This window comes from Lutjanus erythropterus, chromosome 4, assembly GCF_056507025.1.
Source record: "Lutjanus erythropterus isolate fLutEry1 chromosome 4, fLutEry1.hap2, whole genome shotgun sequence".
Classification (NCBI taxonomy): domain Eukaryota; kingdom Metazoa; phylum Chordata; class Actinopteri; order Lutjaniformes; family Lutjanidae; genus Lutjanus; species Lutjanus erythropterus.
The window spans coordinates 40,998,419-41,018,460 of NC_139320.1; the positions used below are offsets into that span (position 1 = coordinate 40,998,419).

The following is a 20,042-nucleotide window of genomic DNA, read 5'->3' on the forward strand; positions in this document are numbered from 1 at the left end:
TACGCGCCCGGCTTAGGCTAATGTGATGAAATCCTCATGGAGTGATGATGTGCTCTGCTGAAGGCTGACAGTCCCGAGGAGAAGGGCTCACCATGTCAGAGGCTTGTTGAACCACGTACACGTTCAGGACCGCTGCTCCTGTCTGTCAGCACAGAGACAGTACAAACCCACTGTGTTCTCATTATCTACCTGAGTTTTTTTCTTCCTCCCCTGCTCTGTGGCGATCTGTGCAGCTGCAGATGTTTATCCCCGTATAGTTTTCATGTCTCATATCGCACATTTGATCTTTGTCTGCTGTTTGCTGGACTGTGAAAGTTTTACCACTACGGGCTGTCAGGGCCAGTGGTTTAAATGTTGCAAGGGGAAGAAAGCACTGTACCAATTTCACAGCTTTGATTTAAACTCGTCCATCTCCTGAGATGTACAGGATCACTTGAGGGGTTTTTTGACACCAGTTTTTGGCTTGAAGTTAGATTTTGGACTTGAAGTATAAGATAAAAGTACAAATCCTTCATTTCTGCTTGCTGTTATATGAGATTTAAGATATTTATCAAATTTCATTGACTGTAACTTTACAGTAACAGAGCTCCACTGGTCTCTAGTAGGTTAAAGGGGTATTCCAGCAGTTTATTATTGCACTTGGAGTACTCACAAGAGACAGATAAAAAACAGAACAGCCTGACTTTTTTAGTTCTATTTGAGTCAAACTTCAAAAGCTCCTACACTAACCATAATGCAGCTCAGTAGCAACTTTCATAACCTTTGAGTATAATGTAATTCAAGTGGTCTGAGAGAGAACTAGACTTCTGTTCTTTCTATTCGTTCTGTTTTCAGGCTTTGGAAAATCTATCCCCTGGGACACTTTGGTGAGATGGTTGATTGTTGAGTATAAGTATTTGAGAACCCAGGAATGAGACTCAACAATCAACTAACCTTCTCCAGAATCTGACTGCACCCTTTAACAACAAAATACCTCATTAGTTTATTCCCTATAGAATGACAAACAGAAGCATTTTCTGATCTGATGGTCATATTGGCAGGACGACACTATTTCCCTGCGCCTTCCAAAACTGCTCAAATCACTGTTGATAAAAAATGTGTTTTATTATGTGACAACACTATGATTACAGTTTTGCTGGACAAAAAAAAAAATGACTTGACTAGGTTTAGTGAAAGATTTTAGTGTGAGTAAAATTAAGTGCTTTGTCAAGGTTAGGGACCTTCATCATCATGGTTACAGTAATAAACGTGTTTAGGGTTAGAGAATAATAATGGATATGCTTTTGAAAAAAACTACTCTGGTGTTAAAGGTCGATGTCTTGTTGACATTCTCTCTATGCAGACTTTGTCACTCTATATTAACACAATTACTTCAGTCAGAGAGGTTTTTGTCACTCAATTTATCGTTTGGGGCGCTGACATGACTGCTGTCGATCCTTTATTAGATCCTCCACCCTCTCATGTTTGTAACACAGTTTCAAGTCATGCTTCAGTCATCTTAATTGTCAGCATGTGTCAATGTGGTGCAAAATTCTGTTTATTCTAAATCCAATCTCACCTGTTTATAGCCTAAATATAAATGTATATAAATACAGTATAAATATAAATGCATTAAATTTGTATTAATTTCCAGCTCATTCTCACTTCCAACTTGTCAAATACAACAGCTTGGTCGGTGCCCTTTATGCTTTAAACTATGATGCTGTAGATTTGTGGAGGTGCCCCTTTAGAATTCTATTTTGATGTGCCATAGTATAAAGACCGGCAGAGTCTGTGTTTGGAGAGAGGTGGGGTGGAGTTCATAGGTTACTTGCTACTGGAGAGATAAGTTTTCATGCTTTTGCAAAAGAAGGTATCACTGAGTAAAATGTTGACATGTTTTTTTTTAGGTATTAATAAACCAACAGCCTCTGATTGGCTATTCCTGCTCAAGCATGTGTGATTAATATTGTCATATTGTCTGTTTCTCTTACGGCTTGCTGTAAATAGGAGCAAGCCACTTGATAAATGTGTTTTATTCTCTTGTGTCTATTCTCTCCTCACTTTTAACAATTTTATTTTGCTTCTAGGCTGGTTCTTTAGTGCATTCTTAAATGTTATTCTCAGTCTGATAAAAGTGTGAGTGTGTTGTATAGTATACAGTTGAGTAAAGGATCTTTTGTTCTTTTATGTCTCTTTGCAGAATTAGCTGTCTTGCAAACTGCTCTGATGACAACCAGGTTAACTTTGCCTGCAAAGATAAATGATACAATACAATCCACTGCACAGGCAATAAGAGGTATGTCAGATTGTAAATGAGCCGAGGAACATGTACTGTGGAAGAACCGTGAGGAGGAAAATGTGCCTGTGGCCCAATTTGAAACAGACGCCTGCAGTCATGTTGTCTTCAGTCTGTCTGTGTGTTTCTATATTCTGTTTATTCAGCTTGAGGCCCTCTGTGACAGCTGTGCTCAAATGAGCTCCTCAAAGTTAGAAACAGGCTCATGTGAAAAAAAAAAGAAAAAGAAAATGGCTTATACAACCAGCGATGTGACAGTCCTTACAACACACAACACCAGGGAGCTGCCAGCTGCAATCAGACATCACAATGAATAGATGAATAAGCAAAACAAGCTGTTACTATGATCTGTACACAGACTGTAAATGCAGTGGATGCCCAGACGTTACAGTCTGTCAAGGAAGCCTCACCTATTTATAAGTTATTACAGAGAGCAGGTTGAAATTCATAAGGGCATATGGGAGGCAGAGGGAGATTGCCAGCCACTGTCACTTACAGTGAATGAAACCTCCGCTTCTCTTGTCCTCCAGAAAGTGCATCTGAAACACGCTATTAACTTTCCCATTGCTGATGTCACTTTTTATTGCCCCATGGTTTCAGGTCTTTCTGAGTTGGCAGGCACCGCCGTGCTGCTTTCCAAAGCCAGATAGATGCTCGTGTCAGAGCACAGAAATACAGCAATGATGGAGATATTATTCTGAAGATTTAATTTGCCAGAGTGGGGTTCGTAAAGTGCACCCTTACGGTGATTAATGCAAAAAAGGCTGCTCTGCTGTGCTCTGGGAAAATCATCCCATGTCTCGCTTCTGTTTAGAAAGTCTTTGAGTGAGCGCACGTCTTTGAGCAAATGTAAACACCTTTGCTGCATTTGTATGTTGAAAATTCAGCACTGAAAGTGGGTTACAATCTGTTTTCATTAGCCTCAAAATGAAATGTGAGGTTAGCATAATGGCTGGCCTGCCAAAGTCAAGTTTTGATCTGTTTTATTTATAGATTTTTAATATTATATCCCTACAGTGTGTTCCCGTGCCTGTTTATACGGTGGCTGTGACCGATTTTAAAGCCCATTAAGTAAGGAAACAGGTCAATGAGGTATATATATGCAGGAACAAGGGAAGTGGTACCTTGAGAATGAGAAAGACGGCAAAGTGTTTGTGTTTAATGGAATAGTTTGGATTATTCGATGTAGAGTTGTATGAGGCACGTATTGTATTTTAGCTTCTTGAAAACACGTCTACCTAAAATTATCAACATCAATTAAAGTGTACATTATCTGTTGAATATTTTCACTGCTTTACTTTGCTGTCAGACAGCCATTTCCAACAGGAAACTATCATTATATAAGCCAAATATTACTCTCTCCAAAGCAACCCAACTCCATAGGCAAAATCAGTCACACAATAACACAAACAAACAAAAAAAACCAGATTGTTGTTTTGTCTCTTTTAAAATACCTTTTGCTGTTGACTTTGTCTGCAGCAGTTTATTGGTTTGCTTCCGTGCTTTTACTCCTCTCCTTGAGAGGAATAGCAGCATACATACAACCTCACTTCACATAATCGTAACTATTCCTTTAAAGTCCTAAAACATCTACAAACATCTACAGCTGATGGTGTGGTGAAATTGAGTAATGAGATAGAGCAGTTTAAAGGGTGAGGATCATCAATTAGAACTACACTAACAGACACACTGGTTTTTGTCAGATAATCTAGTTAAGGGTGATTTATTACAACTATTAATTAATTAAATATTATTAATGACAAGAAGCTACGCAACTGTACTATGAGGGCTTAAACCAGCCGTCAAGGGACATGGTGTTGCTGTACATACGGCACAGGGTATAACGTGTGCTGCTTTTGTGTGAGCCACAATAGTGATTGGCATTTGAACATGCATTTGCCGCATTGTGCACGGACAATTAACATTGCATAATCTACCTGCTTACAAAGCAACTTTTGTAATTAGAGTTATGATTGCAGCAGGATAATGACAGCCATTCTACAGCAGATAATGACTGTTGTGCTCTTGGCAGTTGCTGCTTTGTTTGTGCAGCAGACTTCTGACATATGGGACACAAAAAGACACAACAGCCAGGCTGACCGCCTTTGTTCCCACTCAGGCAGACCCAATCACTGCAGACAAATTGCGCTGTAGGCCGTCCAAATGATGCCGACCCAGGGAAAGTGGTTCGGACACATGAGAATGGGACCATAATGTAAAAACCTCAGCTATACGTGAAAGACGATGGACTGTGCACCCCGAGCTCGGACACAGAACCTACAGCTGCCTACTGCTGTTTGACTGCAGTGATGTTGTTTTACATGGAGGCATGTTAGTCTGTCTTTTGAGCCCCTCTGTGCATCTTTTAGACTGTTTCGCACCAACAAAGATCAATTTATTCTAAGATAGCTCCAATCAGAGTTTTGCAAAGCTAGGTTTAAAATAAGTAAAACCAGATTTCAATTAAGCAGAGCACAATTAAAAATGAATGTCTGTTTAGTAAATCCAAGTTTATTGATGTAAACTGAAATCAAATAAGAGTTTAATCAATATGATAATGCTTGCTTACCCAAATTAAAATAGTAAATAAAAAATAAAATACTTTCAGGACCTACTTTCTATAGAGAAGGGTGGAAACCCTTCATTTTCAGCTGTATTCCTTAACAAAACATCACATTGTTTGCTAGCTAAGAAAAATTAACAAAACCTTGCATTGTTTGCTAACTAGCTTAAAAATCAACAAAACGTTGTAATTTTTTTTTTACTAGCTAAGTAAAGAGTTAATAAAGTGTTACACTGTTTGTTAGCTAGCTAAATTGTTGCATTAATGGAGCAATATGGCCAAACAATCGATTACAGTAAGGAAAAAAGGGGCTGCTTGACAGCAACTGGCAACTGCTTTAACGGATCAACTGGAGTGAAAGAAGAGACGCGTCATACAGTTCAATTGGGTTCAGTTTGTCGCTTAACTTTCTCAGAGGAACTTGATTATTTTGCTCAATCCATCTCAAAAACGCAGCCATTATAAAAGTTAAATCTCTTTAATTGTAAGTTCAAAGTTAATGCTGGGTTGCATTTTAAATAGGAGTTTAAAAGTTTTGCTGCAATGGATTTAAATTCAATCTAGGTTCAGAGTGAAAGAGAGGTTTAAATTTAATCTCTCTTAATTTTAACCTAGCTAGCTCAAGTAGAAAACATTTGCTTTGGTATTTAATAAATGCCTCTCCACTTGGCAACAGAACATCTATTATTGTTAATGAGAATAGCTTGCCAGCTCTTAAAAATGCGACTATATAGTGAATCAGTGCTAAATGGGGCTGGATGTTTGTATGGTAATACTAGTTCCAAAAAAATCGAAGAACCATCCATCTGTCTCGTGAAAAAATGGAATTGTCCTTTAAAGAGATGGCAGAGCATTTATTCAAATAAATTAGGAGTTGTCAGAGATGGCATCTTGGTAGGAGGCACTTAGGCCTGTGGCGTCCACGGCTGTGCAGTCAGTGGGGACAGGTCCATAGTGCAGACTGTGGACTAATCCATCACCGCCAGCGAGGGGGCCGGGGGCCAAGCGCTTGGCTTCTCCCTCCAGGAAATAATCAGCTTTTAATTTATCACAGATCACATTCATGAGAAGACGGATCGCTGTGGGGAGGCCTCGTGTGACCAGGCACATCTCCTCAGTCATGCTGGAGTGCTTTCGGCTCGTCTAATTTATTCTAATTTGAGTTTTTCTCATATCTCCATCATTTTGCCAGTTTTAGATGAAGAGACCCTTTACCCCTATGAAATTATAGCAATTTTATTATCTTTTCCAAAATATAAAACTGACATCTAGGCCACACCAAACAGTTTCTGAAATAGTTCCCGTCATTAAAAACAATCGTAGTGACCAGCCCATACTTCATATGACATACAGTAGTGATGAACATGAAGTGGGACAGTGGTTTTTTGCAGTGGAATGGATGGAGCGCATGCTATTATGTAAGTCAACTGCAGGGCGTCTTAATGGCTTCAGATTTGTTTCCGACCCCCGTGTGTTGCCATAGTTGCCATGACCCCTACAAGAGTGTGGATGATTAGTAGCACGACTTGGAGGGCCACGAGAGATGTGATCTACGCTAAGGGGGAAGGACAGTTCAGCCACATGTCATCCACCCACCCCACCGATCACTTTACAGATCCCGGGCAGGTTAATCCTTTTATTGTAATGAAGTGAGGGGGCATAATGTACTGTGAATGTGAGATGCTTAATCCAGTGTTGGCATTTTTATGAGGAAGGAGTAGCCATGCTGACAGAGAGAAACAGAGTGCTTGAGAGGCTCAGGAACCATCCATCAAAACGTGACGCTGACATAGCACAACACAACAACATACACTTAAAGAGATTTGCATGTGTGTCTGTGTGTAAAGACAAACTCCCCTCATTTCCACTGCTTTCCCATCCACATATTGTTATGAAACCTTTGACCAGTGCTTCGCACCAGTTTGTAGTTTTAGACCTGCTAGTGAGGTGTTGGTTGTTCACAACACAGCTCTATGAAGCTGCTCCTGAGAGCCGTTCTTTTTTTTTTCTTCCTGTTTTGTAAATCAATATAAAACAGGATGATCTTTTTGATGTGTATGTGCATGCAGCCAATAGGTGTGATGAAAGAGATGTACCATCAGGTATAGGTTCATGTGCGGGCAAAGGTGCAAGTGGGGTGAGTAACTGGCTATAGTAGTATTTTGTACAAAGTATTATTTTTTTTTGTTCTTTTGCCATTTGGTTCTTAAAAAATATCGTATGAAATGTTTATCAGATAATTGTTTATCGTTGTAGTTATGTATTTAGCAGAAAAAAAACTAAGGATTGTGAGACCTTTTTTTAAAGGTCTCTCAGAAGGGTATGGAGCCACAAGTTCTTGCTCTGTTCAGAGAGCCGTGATTTCCATCACTAAAACCTGATATAGTTATAACATGAGCGTAAACAGTGGTGATTTATGGATTACTAAATAAAACTGGGTAGTACCACACAAACTAGTCCCTATTTAAACTTGCCAACTGCCAGCAGGAACAGTTATAGTTGCAGTCAATTATTACAATACGATTAAAGACCTGTATATACAAGCTCTACTCTCAAACTTTATACCAAATCAGTTTTACACAATAATAAATATGCAACATTTGGGAAGACTTTCAAAATATATCCACAAAAAGGTTATTAAACTTACCTGTTATATTATAGTTTTAATGGTGCAACCATTCAGTCAGTAATCATCAGGGGTGTAAAAAAGATTACTCACAAAAGTAGTAATGGATTTACAAATGGACACCCTGTCTTGTCCCATAGAAATAATAACGCATCTAGGCCCTCCACAGAACTGTTGTTGTATTAAGTGAATATGAAGCAAGAGATGAACAATATTGCTACCTCAGAAAACTGCAGCCAATGACTCATCAAAGAGAATCTGTAGTCCCTGTGCCCTCTCTCTTTTTTCATCTCTCCACTGCTGTACCTGCAACTGTCCATGTGTTTTACAAGGCTCTTATAGAAGAACAGAGCCATACATTAATGCTGATCTCTGGAGTCTAAAACTTTTTTTTGTTGATACTGAACTTGAATTGCACAAAACTTGTGACTCTCTTGTGGGTGGGTGAGTAGTGGCAGTGCAGAAAAATGTAATATTGGTTGTATAGAACTTCTAATGAAGAGACTTTCTTCTTATTCAGCAAAGCAAAGTACAGAACAAATGTACAACTTTGAAAAATAACTCTCGCTTTATAATAGCCATGCAGGCAGATTCCAGGTGTCCCCAATGATGAGAAGAAATGTAGACTTAAAATTAATGCACACGCACAATTAAAGGATAGGTTCTGAGGACCTCAAGTCTGTCTAAACCTGCATCTGACCACCAGGATTCATCAACTTTATCAACACAAAATCTTATACCAAAAATACTGAAACTCTGGACAATACACAGTTAATTTGGCCAATTAACACAGCTACAATCTCATATCTTAATTCAACTAATATATTTGGCTCATTTGAAACCATTTTTCAGTGAGTTATTATTGCAAACGGATATGTTGTATTACATCCCGTTGTCACTCCCAACATGTGGAATATGGCAGTTTGGTGAGAGCCCCTATGCGTCAAACTATGAGGCTGTAGATATGCCTTGAGCTTTATTTCTGGAGGTGCTCCTCAAGCGTTATGTTGCTGTATGATGCACTTTGAAGTCAGGTGATGCAATATAAAAATTTTGAAAAAGTAAGAACATCTGTGTATGAAAGAGGCTTGGGTGGATGGATGGATTAAACAAACACAGTACTTTAATCGAGGACCAGGGTTTGTGTCTTGTTTGAAACCAGTAGTCACGATAACTTATTTTTATGTACTCATGTTACATAATTTACATGCTTATTTTAATCCAAACCACAATCTTTTCCTAAACCTAACCAAATATTTCTTGTGCTTTTATTTTGAAAGTCTAACCAGACATTGCATATTTATTATTGCCAGCTTGACCATGGAGCTCTGAAGATGCAAAACTGAGCTGCCGTATTTGACAGCTTGAGTGTGTGAATGGAGTGAGAATGTATTTATGTTGTGTATTCATTTTTATTATAACGCTGAGACTCAGCTCCTATTTGTGCAGGAGAGCAGAGATAAAGGTTTTTAAAAGTGTCTGTGTATTCAGCTTTTAGTACTTTTGTAGCTTATAACTGAGTCTTTGTGGTTTAAGTTTATATTCTCTTCTTCGTTGCTGTTTGTACTTTCAGACATCTGCCTGATTTACTGTCTCATGTTTGCTTTCAGCTGCATTTCAGCTGCATGGAGTGGTTAAGTTACAGCTGATGAAAATGCAACATTCCCTGTTTTTGCTGCTGCTTTATAATAATAACAAAATGACAGGGGACTTATAAAATTTTAGGAATTAGGAAGTGAACGTTTATACATCATTCAGCCACTCAAACTTTAATTAACACCTACATCTTTGCTAGTGTTAACAAAAACCAAACATTATCGGCCAAACCCTTGGTTGCCAGTCACAAGCAAGTCTTTACACACAAAGCCACAGTTAAGTTCCAAATAAAGACTGACGAACCCCAAGTCCTAAACTTTGAGTTTCAAGTTCTAAAAAAGTCATAATGTAACTGAGTTTCCAGTTACAGTTGGTTGGATGTTAAGCTGACATTAGCTAAGCATTATATTGCTAACTATGTTGTTTTTAGCCTCCACTTATTCATTCTCTGTGTAACTTCAAATGTTGACTGAAGTTGGACATTGTTGTCAACCTGCATGTTTTGAACACTACAATTTATTTTTTGTTGACAATCTCAATGCTTTTGCAACTTACAACTGCAACTTGATTGGATAATATTTGATTGGTTCGAAGTCGATCTGGGGACTTAAGTGCTGACTTGCTGAAAATGAATAGCATTAAAGTGGCTTGATTCAGGAAAAGAAGGGAAAGAATTGATTTGTGGCATAGTTTTTTAGTAACATACTTTTTTGTCTTTGGGCGTGGTGTAACATATAAAGTATTTTCAAGTGCAAGTGGAGTCACAAGTTATTAGTGTCATCTTTTTTTATTCTTTTATTTTTTTGAGTCCAAAATCATGAAATTTCTGACTTGGGTCTGAATTGAATCTAAGTCATGTGACTTGGGCCCACATCTCTGTTATAGGCATCATAAAAGTCTTTATGGCAGAACAGTTGTATTAGATTGCATTGAACTGCACAGAGGATCCTATAAAGAGGCCACAATAAATACTCTTTAGTGTGGTTGTACTTACTGTATTTGTTTTTCTGTCCTCTTTGCTGTGTCCCCATACCTTTCCTCCTCTTCCTCACCCCTTGTTTGTCAGTAAGACTGTGCAGAGTGCTTGAGAAGCACAAAGGCACAAGATGAAAGAGAAACAGATTAAGCAGAGAAGAGTAGAGGTTCCAGTCAGAGGTAATATGAAGTTCAGTCTTATTCTCAGAGGCCTCAAACTAGCTTCTTCTTAAGTCACCTGCAAATCCTCCTTTTAAACACTTCACCTGAGCTTTGTCTGGGTTCAAGGATACCGCACATAAGAGCTCCGTCTCATTAGTGCATCTGAAAACTTTTGGGAAAGTTATGTGCTTGTTCATCCATGGTGACAATGATGCGTTGTTCACGGCGGTCTCATCTCTGTTGAGTTTAAATGCTCGGGTCCTGTGGAAGTGTCACAATGAGAAACCGCGGGTTTTGAATGACATCGCCTTGGTTTAGCAGGCACCTGAAAATCAATTTGTGGGCAGTGACTGTTCCTGCTGATGGTTCCTGTCTTTTGTGGGAGTTGGTCACTGAGCCAGCAGCAATGCTTCTTGTCACTGCCAGATTAATTGGCTTCAATCCATTCAGCAGTCATTGAGTCAGATAAAGGGAGACAATAAGGGCCTTTCATTCCTCTCGCACTGAATTGGTAGTGAACGCAGAGGAGGCCACTGAAACAAGTCTTGTAAAACATGCTCATTTCCTTTGATGGAAGCACGCTTAATAATGAGTACAGAAGGAATAGGCATCGATTGCGCCGTGATGCATCCTCACATGCGTGTTTGTGGCTTCCAGAGCTCAAATAAATCTTCCTTTATCTCCAATCCATCCATTCATTAATCAAATGGAATGGAGTGATGAGTTGAATTACGAGTCCAGCTTCTTGCTGCTTGCTTATGGGTTGAGGAGGCCATCTCAAAACCATGTATCCCACAATTCCCAAACCGAAGACCTCTGGCGACCACTTGTCACAGCCATCTCCTGACTGGTAATTGGGTATTTATCAGATTGCCTGTGAGAGGCTGATGCAGTGTTTATCTGACACAATTATCAAGAAAAATGGAGGAACCTCGTCCGTTGCTCCTCCAGGATACTGGCATGCTACTGGCTACTGGAATCCTCCCATTTAACCAGAGGGACTTCTTTATCGGAAATTTAGCCAAGAACACGCTTGTCATCATCACATGCAAATGGAGCAATTGTGCAAATATAACGCACAATTCTCTGGCTCTGCCATGACACTGAAGGAATGAGAGGTGATGATAACACACCCTGCAACAATGAGCTCCCCGTGGTTGAGATCTGACAGACAGCCTTTTCAGAGGCTCTTCTAATTCCGAGAACAAGAAATGCATATAAAGGAGTGCAAGAGTGTCCACTGAGTACCTGGAGATAAGATTGGAGAAGAGAGCTATAAGAGCAAATTGGTATGCTTGTGCCTTCTTTCTCCTGCAAACCCATTACAGAAAAGAGAGACGGGGAGAAAAGGATGGCATAGAAAGAAGGAGCTGCCAATAATTGCGGCAAATAGGGTGTCCATTTGGTGTTACATGAATTAAAAGGGCATGCAATTTTTGGAAGAATTAAAGTGACATTTAACACATGATTGGATGGAGAACATGAAAAATGTAGTGTACAGTCCATTGGTAGCTTTTTTTATCGCATACATTCACCTTTTTACTGCAGAGAGGCGATGTTAAATGCTCTTCATCATCTCAAAAGATGCAAGGCCTGACGAGCCTCAGTCACCACTGTAGTGCCTTTGGAATTTATGATAAAGCAAGTCCATCATATTTTAGCTGAAGCATATCCAATTCAAGGAGTGTGTCATGCCTTGGAAAAAGAGGCTGTGAAGAGAAAATCAGAGTGCATGGCAGTACAGAGAGGGAAGCGTGAAAGAGAGAAAGAGAGAGATATGGAGAAAGAGCAGGAGAGCCGAGGCTGCCTGGCCTGCTGGATGTAATCAAACAAGGGTGAACAGGTTGTTCCACAGATGGCTGATCCGGAGAATCCTCCGATTTATTTCCATGCTGCAGACGGTCCCTGTCACTGTGCTCAGGTGATGTCAGCATGGAGGTATTGTCTCGTACACACCACTAAACTCTGACGCTTTTGTCTCACCTGTCTGAAATCAGTTTGACACACAGGCATTTTGTTGTGTGTGTGTGTGTGTTTCTGACTTAACCTACTTTCAGGGACTCATTCCACACAACAGACCAGTTAACTGGAGACAGACTGTCCATCTGGGGACAAAGCTGTGTAGCCTATGGAGGAAAGGTGTATTTTTGTTTTTGTTCTTCAAAACGAAATGTTTATTTTCTTTTAACAACATTGTTGTTAACATACCTCACATAAACCTAATATCAAAAGTATAAATAACCAAGGCATAGAAAAGACATGACAGAAAAATTAAGATAAGAATTGTTACAAAAATATGTTTAAAAAAAATTAAATAAAAACAAAATAAAATAAAACTTGGACAGAAGCAACATTATCATAGAAAGTGAACATAATCACAGACATTTAAAGACCCCCTCCAGTGAAAATCATTTGGTGTTTTTCATGTGTCAAAAGACATATCTGGAATAAAATAAGAAATATTAGACAATTTAGGACTTCTTGAAGAATATTTTACATTGTTTAAAACATGACTGGAGGTGGACTTTAAGAGGCATTTTAAAGTGGACTACAGATGCTGAAAAAAAAAAAAACTGATCCTATAACTGTTAATCAGATTTCTCATGGATTCTCATTGTCATCACTTTGTAGCCTATGAAATACTAACATTCCCCAGTAGTTGAGCGAAAGAGCCCGTTTTTTTGTTTTTTTTCAAAGGTTTCACCTCTCTCATTTAGGATATAAGTTACCTTCTCCATACCATAGCAGTTACTAATTTTTCCAAGCCATTGGCCCACCTGTGGCCCCTGAATATTCTTCTAGATAAAGTGACAGAATGCTTTGCTTGGAGAAACGCATCCTCATAAGAGTATGTTCATTTCCTGATATGACTTGGGTGGGAAGGCATAACCCCACAATAAACATTTTAGGATCTTGGGGCGGCTTTACTGCTAGCATTTTTTTGTATTATTTGTGAAATCTAGAAAAGGCAGATTGTTGGCTCAGTGCTTAAGGTTATGATTATGTTAAGGTTAGGCAAGTTGTTTAACTCTCCCTGCACTGACTTTTTTTTTTTTTTTTTTTTTACTGTCTGTGCCATTTTTGCATATCTTTTAAATTGTGAAGAATAAAACTGCGATATATAGAGAGAGATCCACAGAGCAGAGAGCTCATGTTTAAAGTATTTATTTGTGTGACATTTGGAGTTCTCAACATGAAATAAAGTTAAAGTCTCCAGAAGTAAATGCAAGTGTATGTAATGTCCCGAAAAGTGACCTAAGTCAATATTAGCTGTTTGTGTGAACAAAAGAAGAAAATACTGAGTAAGAGTTTCACCACAGAGAAAGTCGATTTGCAATCTTCTTAACATTCAAAGACTGAACTCTCATCGGATTATAAATTATGGATTCATCCACCATACTATTACAACGTAAAGGGAGTCGATGGGAAATTGTTAGTCATTTGTCATGAAAGCTGCTTTGTATTCACTAATGCTCTAAAAATGTCATTAGAAATGAGATGTTTTATGTATTGTGGTCATGCTGTTGCAGTAATTGTTGTTTTCTCCTGCACTCTGGCACTTTATAGTAATTTGCACAATAAATTGAATATCCATTTTTCTTTGTTCTTTTTGCAACGCAGTGAAGAGAGGGATATCCCAGCAAAACAATCAGTCTTTAACGGTTTTATTTTTTCTGTCTTTCCACAGATTGATGCCCAGTGATGCCAGGACAGTGAGCATCATAATGCATGGCACGTGGTCAGGGGCCACGCCCCTCCTCATCATGGTTCTGCTCAGACTGGCCCAAAGCCAAGAGGTTCCTTTAGTCCCAGGTGAGACATAACAGATTTCTCTGCAGTGGCATGTCGTCTCATCAGTGACAAAGACTTCATGACTTCATAGTGTAGCTCCATCATCATCGTGATTTGTCAGTTTGTGTGTCAGTCTGTGTGACTGTCTGACTACTATGTGCTTGACACCTTTGCCAGAGCTTAATGAAAACTTATAGTTTTGGGAGTTCATGCTGGCAACAGTGAGTTTTGTCAGTATGTAAAGGACTAGTTTCCAACCTCAGCCATCTCTGCTTTCTTGTTGGAGCTTTTGTCTGGCTCTGGTTGATGCTGCGCAGGCAATTTTGAAGATTAAAATTGTGATACACCTTAAATAGTGCAGCCACTTTTTTGTTTACTTAATGTAATTAGCTGAGAAGTCATTTTCTTTTTTTTTTTTCCAGACCTTGATATTATCGCTTATAGTGTAGGAGACAGTCATATTGTTTTATTTTTCATATACACTGTGAAGAGAAATGGTAAATGGAAGTGCACCCAGGTTGAACTTTTGCCATTGGAGCAGTTGCGCCCCGGGTTGTCTCAGGAGGAAACTTCTGCCTAAACCTCAGATGCAATCTGGATGACAAACTGAGCACTCTGTCTCTTCATTGCTGCTGAACTTAATCTGTATTTTGTTGCTGTGCCACCAACTCAGGAACCCATAACAAAATTCTTTGAAGTGTTATCTATCCAACCCCACCATCATGTCTGTTCTAGTCTCCCAATCATCCCAGATATCCTAAAATTATGACTTTCTTGCTTTGCTGAGCATTTTTTTCTTGAACTTGGTTTTAAATATATCTTACATCTGATAGAGAATCATAAGAATATAGGAGATGACAAATAGTACTATGAAACTATGATAGAACATCCAGTCTGCTACTTAACGAAGTACTCTTAATTTGAAATGCCCAGATAATATCTTTATCAGCTGCTCTGGGTGTTTATAGTGCTGCAGATATTGGACTAAACTCTTGGTATCTTCATTATTGGAGAAGAGTTTTGAATAAACATAGTATCTGGTGATCAAGTGTTTGACTGAAGCATTGGCCCTGTTCAGACCTATTAACATGTATCCTTGATGATCCGATGACAAATGGACAGCTTTGAGTACCCTCATACCTGGCATTATAATGCATCTCCAGATGAGTCCTGAGTGACCACCTATGATTGGATCTCAATTCCCTGCTCTGTGTGCAAATAAACACCAGGGCTGTTTTGTCAGTTGAATGTCCATTACTGTCTATTTGGTTGTTTATTCATTCCTGTTTTTTGTGCGGCGCCACACGAAAACTCCTCTGTCAACCTACATGAGCCTCTTATTTTACCTGTGCTGTCAGCAACCCAGCCCACCGGGATTTTACAACTTCACTATGATCAGAATGACTCACACTTTTACTTTCTCTGACAGTGTGGAAATCTGATGTTTTCACATCACAGATGACAAAGAATGGCATTAATGACAGAGTCAGAGAACTGAAGCAGAGACAGAGGAAGTGTGCTTCAGGTGCACCGCAGAGCCTCTCTCCTGTCTGCTCGTTGCAGCAACACGATGTGTTTTGACAAGAAAAGAAACAACTTAATGTTTTGCATTTAATGCCCAATTTACAAGAAGGCAGACATGATTAAGAATTCACCATAGCCATTTTACTTCTCTGCTCGGTATGCACATAAACACATTTGAAAAATGTTTTTAACAGCCTCCCGCTGGGACAAACAGACAATTTTTCTTCCACAAAGACAGACATACAATAATGTAGAGGCTAGCATTTGCTGAATTCACAAGAAGGCTCAAATAATTATGAATGTGTTGTAGACAGCATTTCACCACGTTTATAAAGCTCCTCACACCTCCACAAACACCTGCTGCAGGTAAGAGAGCCTGTATGTAATTTTGTATTACAAAAAGAAAACTGATGTACTTACAGGACGTTGCTTAAGTAAGCAGCAGATTGGCCCAGGCCATATTTTTGTTCACACTGCTTAAAGAATGTGGTGACATGCAGCCCAGACCGCCTCTGAAACACATCCTGAGTGCGTTTAGACCTGTACTTGTGATCGGACACATGTTAATACCAGGTCTGGACAAGGCCATGAATCACCAATTATTTTCAGACCCTCTCAACATCTCAAGTTTTAAGAATTAGGGAACCTTGTCTGAAAGTTAGAGGTAGAATGAAAAAAAAAAAAAAGTTTTTTCTGACTCAACTTTTGCAGATAATGTGTCACTGTGGTTTGTCATGTGTGGCAAGAAGTGTTGAAGATTTTAGTTGACCTTAACCAGATGAAGATACTTTTTTCTTCAAAATATCTCTCATCTCTGTTGCAATTAATCTTCACTGTTCCATATTTTGTACTCAGGTCTTGGATTTATATGGCTACTTTAGACCTTTGAAGAAATGAGTTTCAAGAACTTTTGTTTCTAATTTAAATCCCGAGTCATGTTATTGGAAAAGTCTCCCTGCTGGAGACAATAAAATCACCTGCTGGCCTTTATTGTCACCACAATTGACGTTCTTTTCAGTCACGCCATGTTGATTTCTCTCCTTTACCCCCCCAGTTCTCATCAGACGGGACGACAGGTCCATGCAGGCCTGTTTAGTGGAGCATTTCACACTTGCTGCGTTCTGTTATCTACTTATTTTGGCTCCTACGCTTCATTCTATTGCCTTTCACCTCTCCTTCATTTTCTTTAACCATGTTCATGCCACCATCTTCTCTCTCTCTGTATTTTATTTATTTATTTATTTTTTTGCCAACATGATCTAGGAAGCAATTTACTTGTCAAGCAGAGGGCAGTGTGTGGCTCGCTGTACTCTGATTTAATGGTGTGTGTGTGTGTGTGTGTGTGTGGGTGTGGGTGTGTGTGTGTGTGTGTGTGTGTGTGAGCATGCATGTGTGTGCACGGGTAAGGGATCACTACCTTGGCAAAAATGCTTTCAATCACAGCCTTGGAGCAGGATCTCTGACTGGCAGCAGTTAGGGCTATATTAGGGTTGAATTCAGCTCATAGTGAATTGACACTTGTGCTTAACATGCTGATGGCATCAAAGTGTAATAACCAAGGGCTTCTCTTATCTCTATCACTGGCTTCTCATATTTTGCTCTAGTTATAGCTGAGACGGTACAAGGTGATACCCACAAGAATTGCAAGCGCAGAATGACGTATCTGTAAGTGCGTGAGAGTTGGGAACAAAGATTTGAAAATAGATATTCTTTCTTATGTAAGGCACTTGATGCCTCAAGCAAGGTGTTCGGCTTCAGTGACAATTCACCCAAACCAGAGAGGGATGTCAGATCTAAGCCATGAATTTTACCTTCTGCAAATGTGTCAGCAAAGTAAAGAAACTGACACAAATATCTGGATGCGGGAGAGTCGAATTCCACCAGGACCCGGTGTCTTCCTTCCATTGTGTCTCAATGAGAGAGAAATGTCAAGGCATCACTTTGATTTTATGTCTTTGCAAACTTGCCAACTGACAGCTCTTTTAATTTCTTCACCTTAAAGTAAATACCTGTCGTTCCCAAAAGCAATGAGTCCCTGTTCTCTGTTTAAAAGGTTTTTTTTCATCCTCAGGGTTTTCTGACATACTTTATTAACCTTCTCAGGTTCATGAGTAATGAGACAGTATCCTGAGTATGCTGTCTCACTGTGGCAAAAATGTAGATAATGGGAGGGTATTAAGGAATTACACTTCTGTTTCTATTGCACTTTAGAATTTAACTTCAGTGCCAACATTCACTGCCAGTACAGGAGCAGTAGTGTGTCCTATCTAACTTTAATTCAGGAGACCAGCATAATCAAGTAAGCAAGACTTTTCCCTTATCTTGTGTTTTAGCTGCATAACCTAATTATACACCAGTAAGTCGGTTATACCATACTTTATTTTTCCTTAATCTTAACTAGTGCCATGCCATTGTTTTGCTGATGCATTATTCTGAAAACCCAATTGTCCAAAAATGTCCTATTGGATCGAAAGCTCATTTGTCCAAGCCTGTTAACCCAAAAACAAGCACGAATTGCTCCAAATTTATGTACATAACTTAACTGACATAACTAAAATACTTATTTGAAGCCAAACCAAGATCTTTTCCTGAACAGGTATTTAAAATATACACAGATATTAAGGGCAAAATACTCCAGGGAGAGTCAGAGTGTGTATTTTCTGAACAGCGGATCTTTGGAGATTGGAGTTTTATGGATAATGAACTGTTGGACAAATATACCTAGAGTCCACTGGGCTGACAGAACAACCCAATATCTACATTGTTGTCTGGAGATGGAGATAGGAGGGTCATATGAGTAACATAAGTGGTGCCTTTTGATGTGTGGTTGTGGAACATGTAAGGATGTTAGCAAACAAGGATCTGCTGACACCATTGTGTGTGTGTGTATTGAACGTTAATATAGCTTTATTTACCATAAAGAATTGCAATACAGTTTAATACAAATCAGTACATTTACAGGTGATTACACAATTTTTGTCACAACTTTCCAGGGTGTATACTTAGAGCTTGCACACTATACTTAAACTCTGTTAACCTAAACGTAAAAATACCGTACATACAAAATGTCTTTCAAAATTGTGTTCATTTGACTAGATTCAAATTCCACTATGCTGTGATATAAATCACATCATATGAAACCCAACAAATCAATCACCAGACAGCACTCTGCAGAAGACAGAAAAATCATGATTAAATTCATTGGTAAGGATTTAGTCATATTAAAAGATAAATAAAGTCAACTTGACAACAAAAGACAATATTATAACGAATAAACAATAAACTAAAGTAAATGAAAATAATATTAACATGACATGGTAAGTAATTTTTTGTCAAGCGTCCACCATACCACTGTCATGTCCACTGACGGTCCTTGAAAGATGAATGTTTAAATAGTGTCCATATGTTTCACATTCAACCTCCTGCATTCATGACACTCTGAGCAAGAGCTGTGTACAGAGAAAGAGCCTCTATATGTTTACAAATGTACATAACAACATTTTATAACACACAAATAATATAAGCGTATTATAGCACATATTTTATGAGCCCAGCACTTAACAAATAATACTACTCAGAAAGGTGTGTACTCTGATTCCCTTGTAGTGAATGAAACTGCAGAAACATCCCCCATTTATTACTGTATTTTTCTACCTTATTTATTAGTTTATAAGATATTCTCTCAAAAGCTGCCATCTTATCCAGTTCTGAGATCCATTCCTGGAATAATGGCCCTTCTACAGCTTTCCTCTTTCTCATTATCGTGATCCTGTGGTTTTTACTTTCTATCCATGGCATGGATATGTCTAGATTTGGCTGGATATTGGCATCTTTGGTCTTTACTGTATGTGGTCGTCCATATTAGAATGAGATGTATGTTCATTTCTACACACAAGCATATTCATTCATCTTTTGTCTTTGGCTTCGCTTTACACTGCATTTTCAGCTCGTGTTGTCTGCTCAGCTAAGCATACCATATGTGCAGTATATATTGAGCCACACGTATGAGTCCTCTATTTAAAGATAATAAAATGGCTCTCTGCCCACAGTAATTTATCTGGTGATTGGTTTTCTCGGGTGAGGTATCATTCATTTCCCATAATGCTCTGCCAGCCTCAGTGCAACAGGTCCCTCATATTTTTCAAGTTGGGTGCGAGTAGATGTAGTGCAGCAATATAAAATGTGTTATATATTCAGTTTAGCTTAAAATTTCTGCTTTGCATCAAGGATTTTGTGTTATTAATGCTATTATTTATCTCAACAGTTCAGACCTTTGTCTTTTACAGCGCAGTTATACTGTAGGTATCTGAGTCTGTGTTTCATGATGGAGAATTTAGTTTACTTCATACTACTGACAGTTTTGCATTGGTGAACCTTCCCTTTAATGTGATTGTCTGGACCACCAAACTCCATAATACAAGATATTGCATCTGTCATAGCAACATTGCAGCTCAGACAAATTGAATTTACTCATCTTTCTTCTGTTGTGGAAACAACTTAGAACAATCTCCTTCCCCCAGACAATC

At 38.8% G+C, this 20,042-nt stretch overlaps 1 protein-coding gene across 2 annotated transcripts in view; it reads left to right on the plus strand.

The window, feature by feature from the left end:
- robo1 (roundabout, axon guidance receptor, homolog 1 (Drosophila)) overlaps positions 1-20,042 on the plus strand; it is a 328,311-nt gene that overhangs the window by 20,104 nt on the left and 288,165 nt on the right. For both annotated transcript variants that reach the window (XM_084718000.1, XM_084717997.1), the window contains exon 2: positions 13,889-14,013. In XM_084718000.1, the coding sequence (XP_084574126.1) occupies positions 13,893-14,013 (121 nt within the window). In that variant the 5' untranslated portion in view covers positions 13,889-13,892. The remainder of the gene's footprint in view (positions 1-13,888; positions 14,014-20,042) is intronic.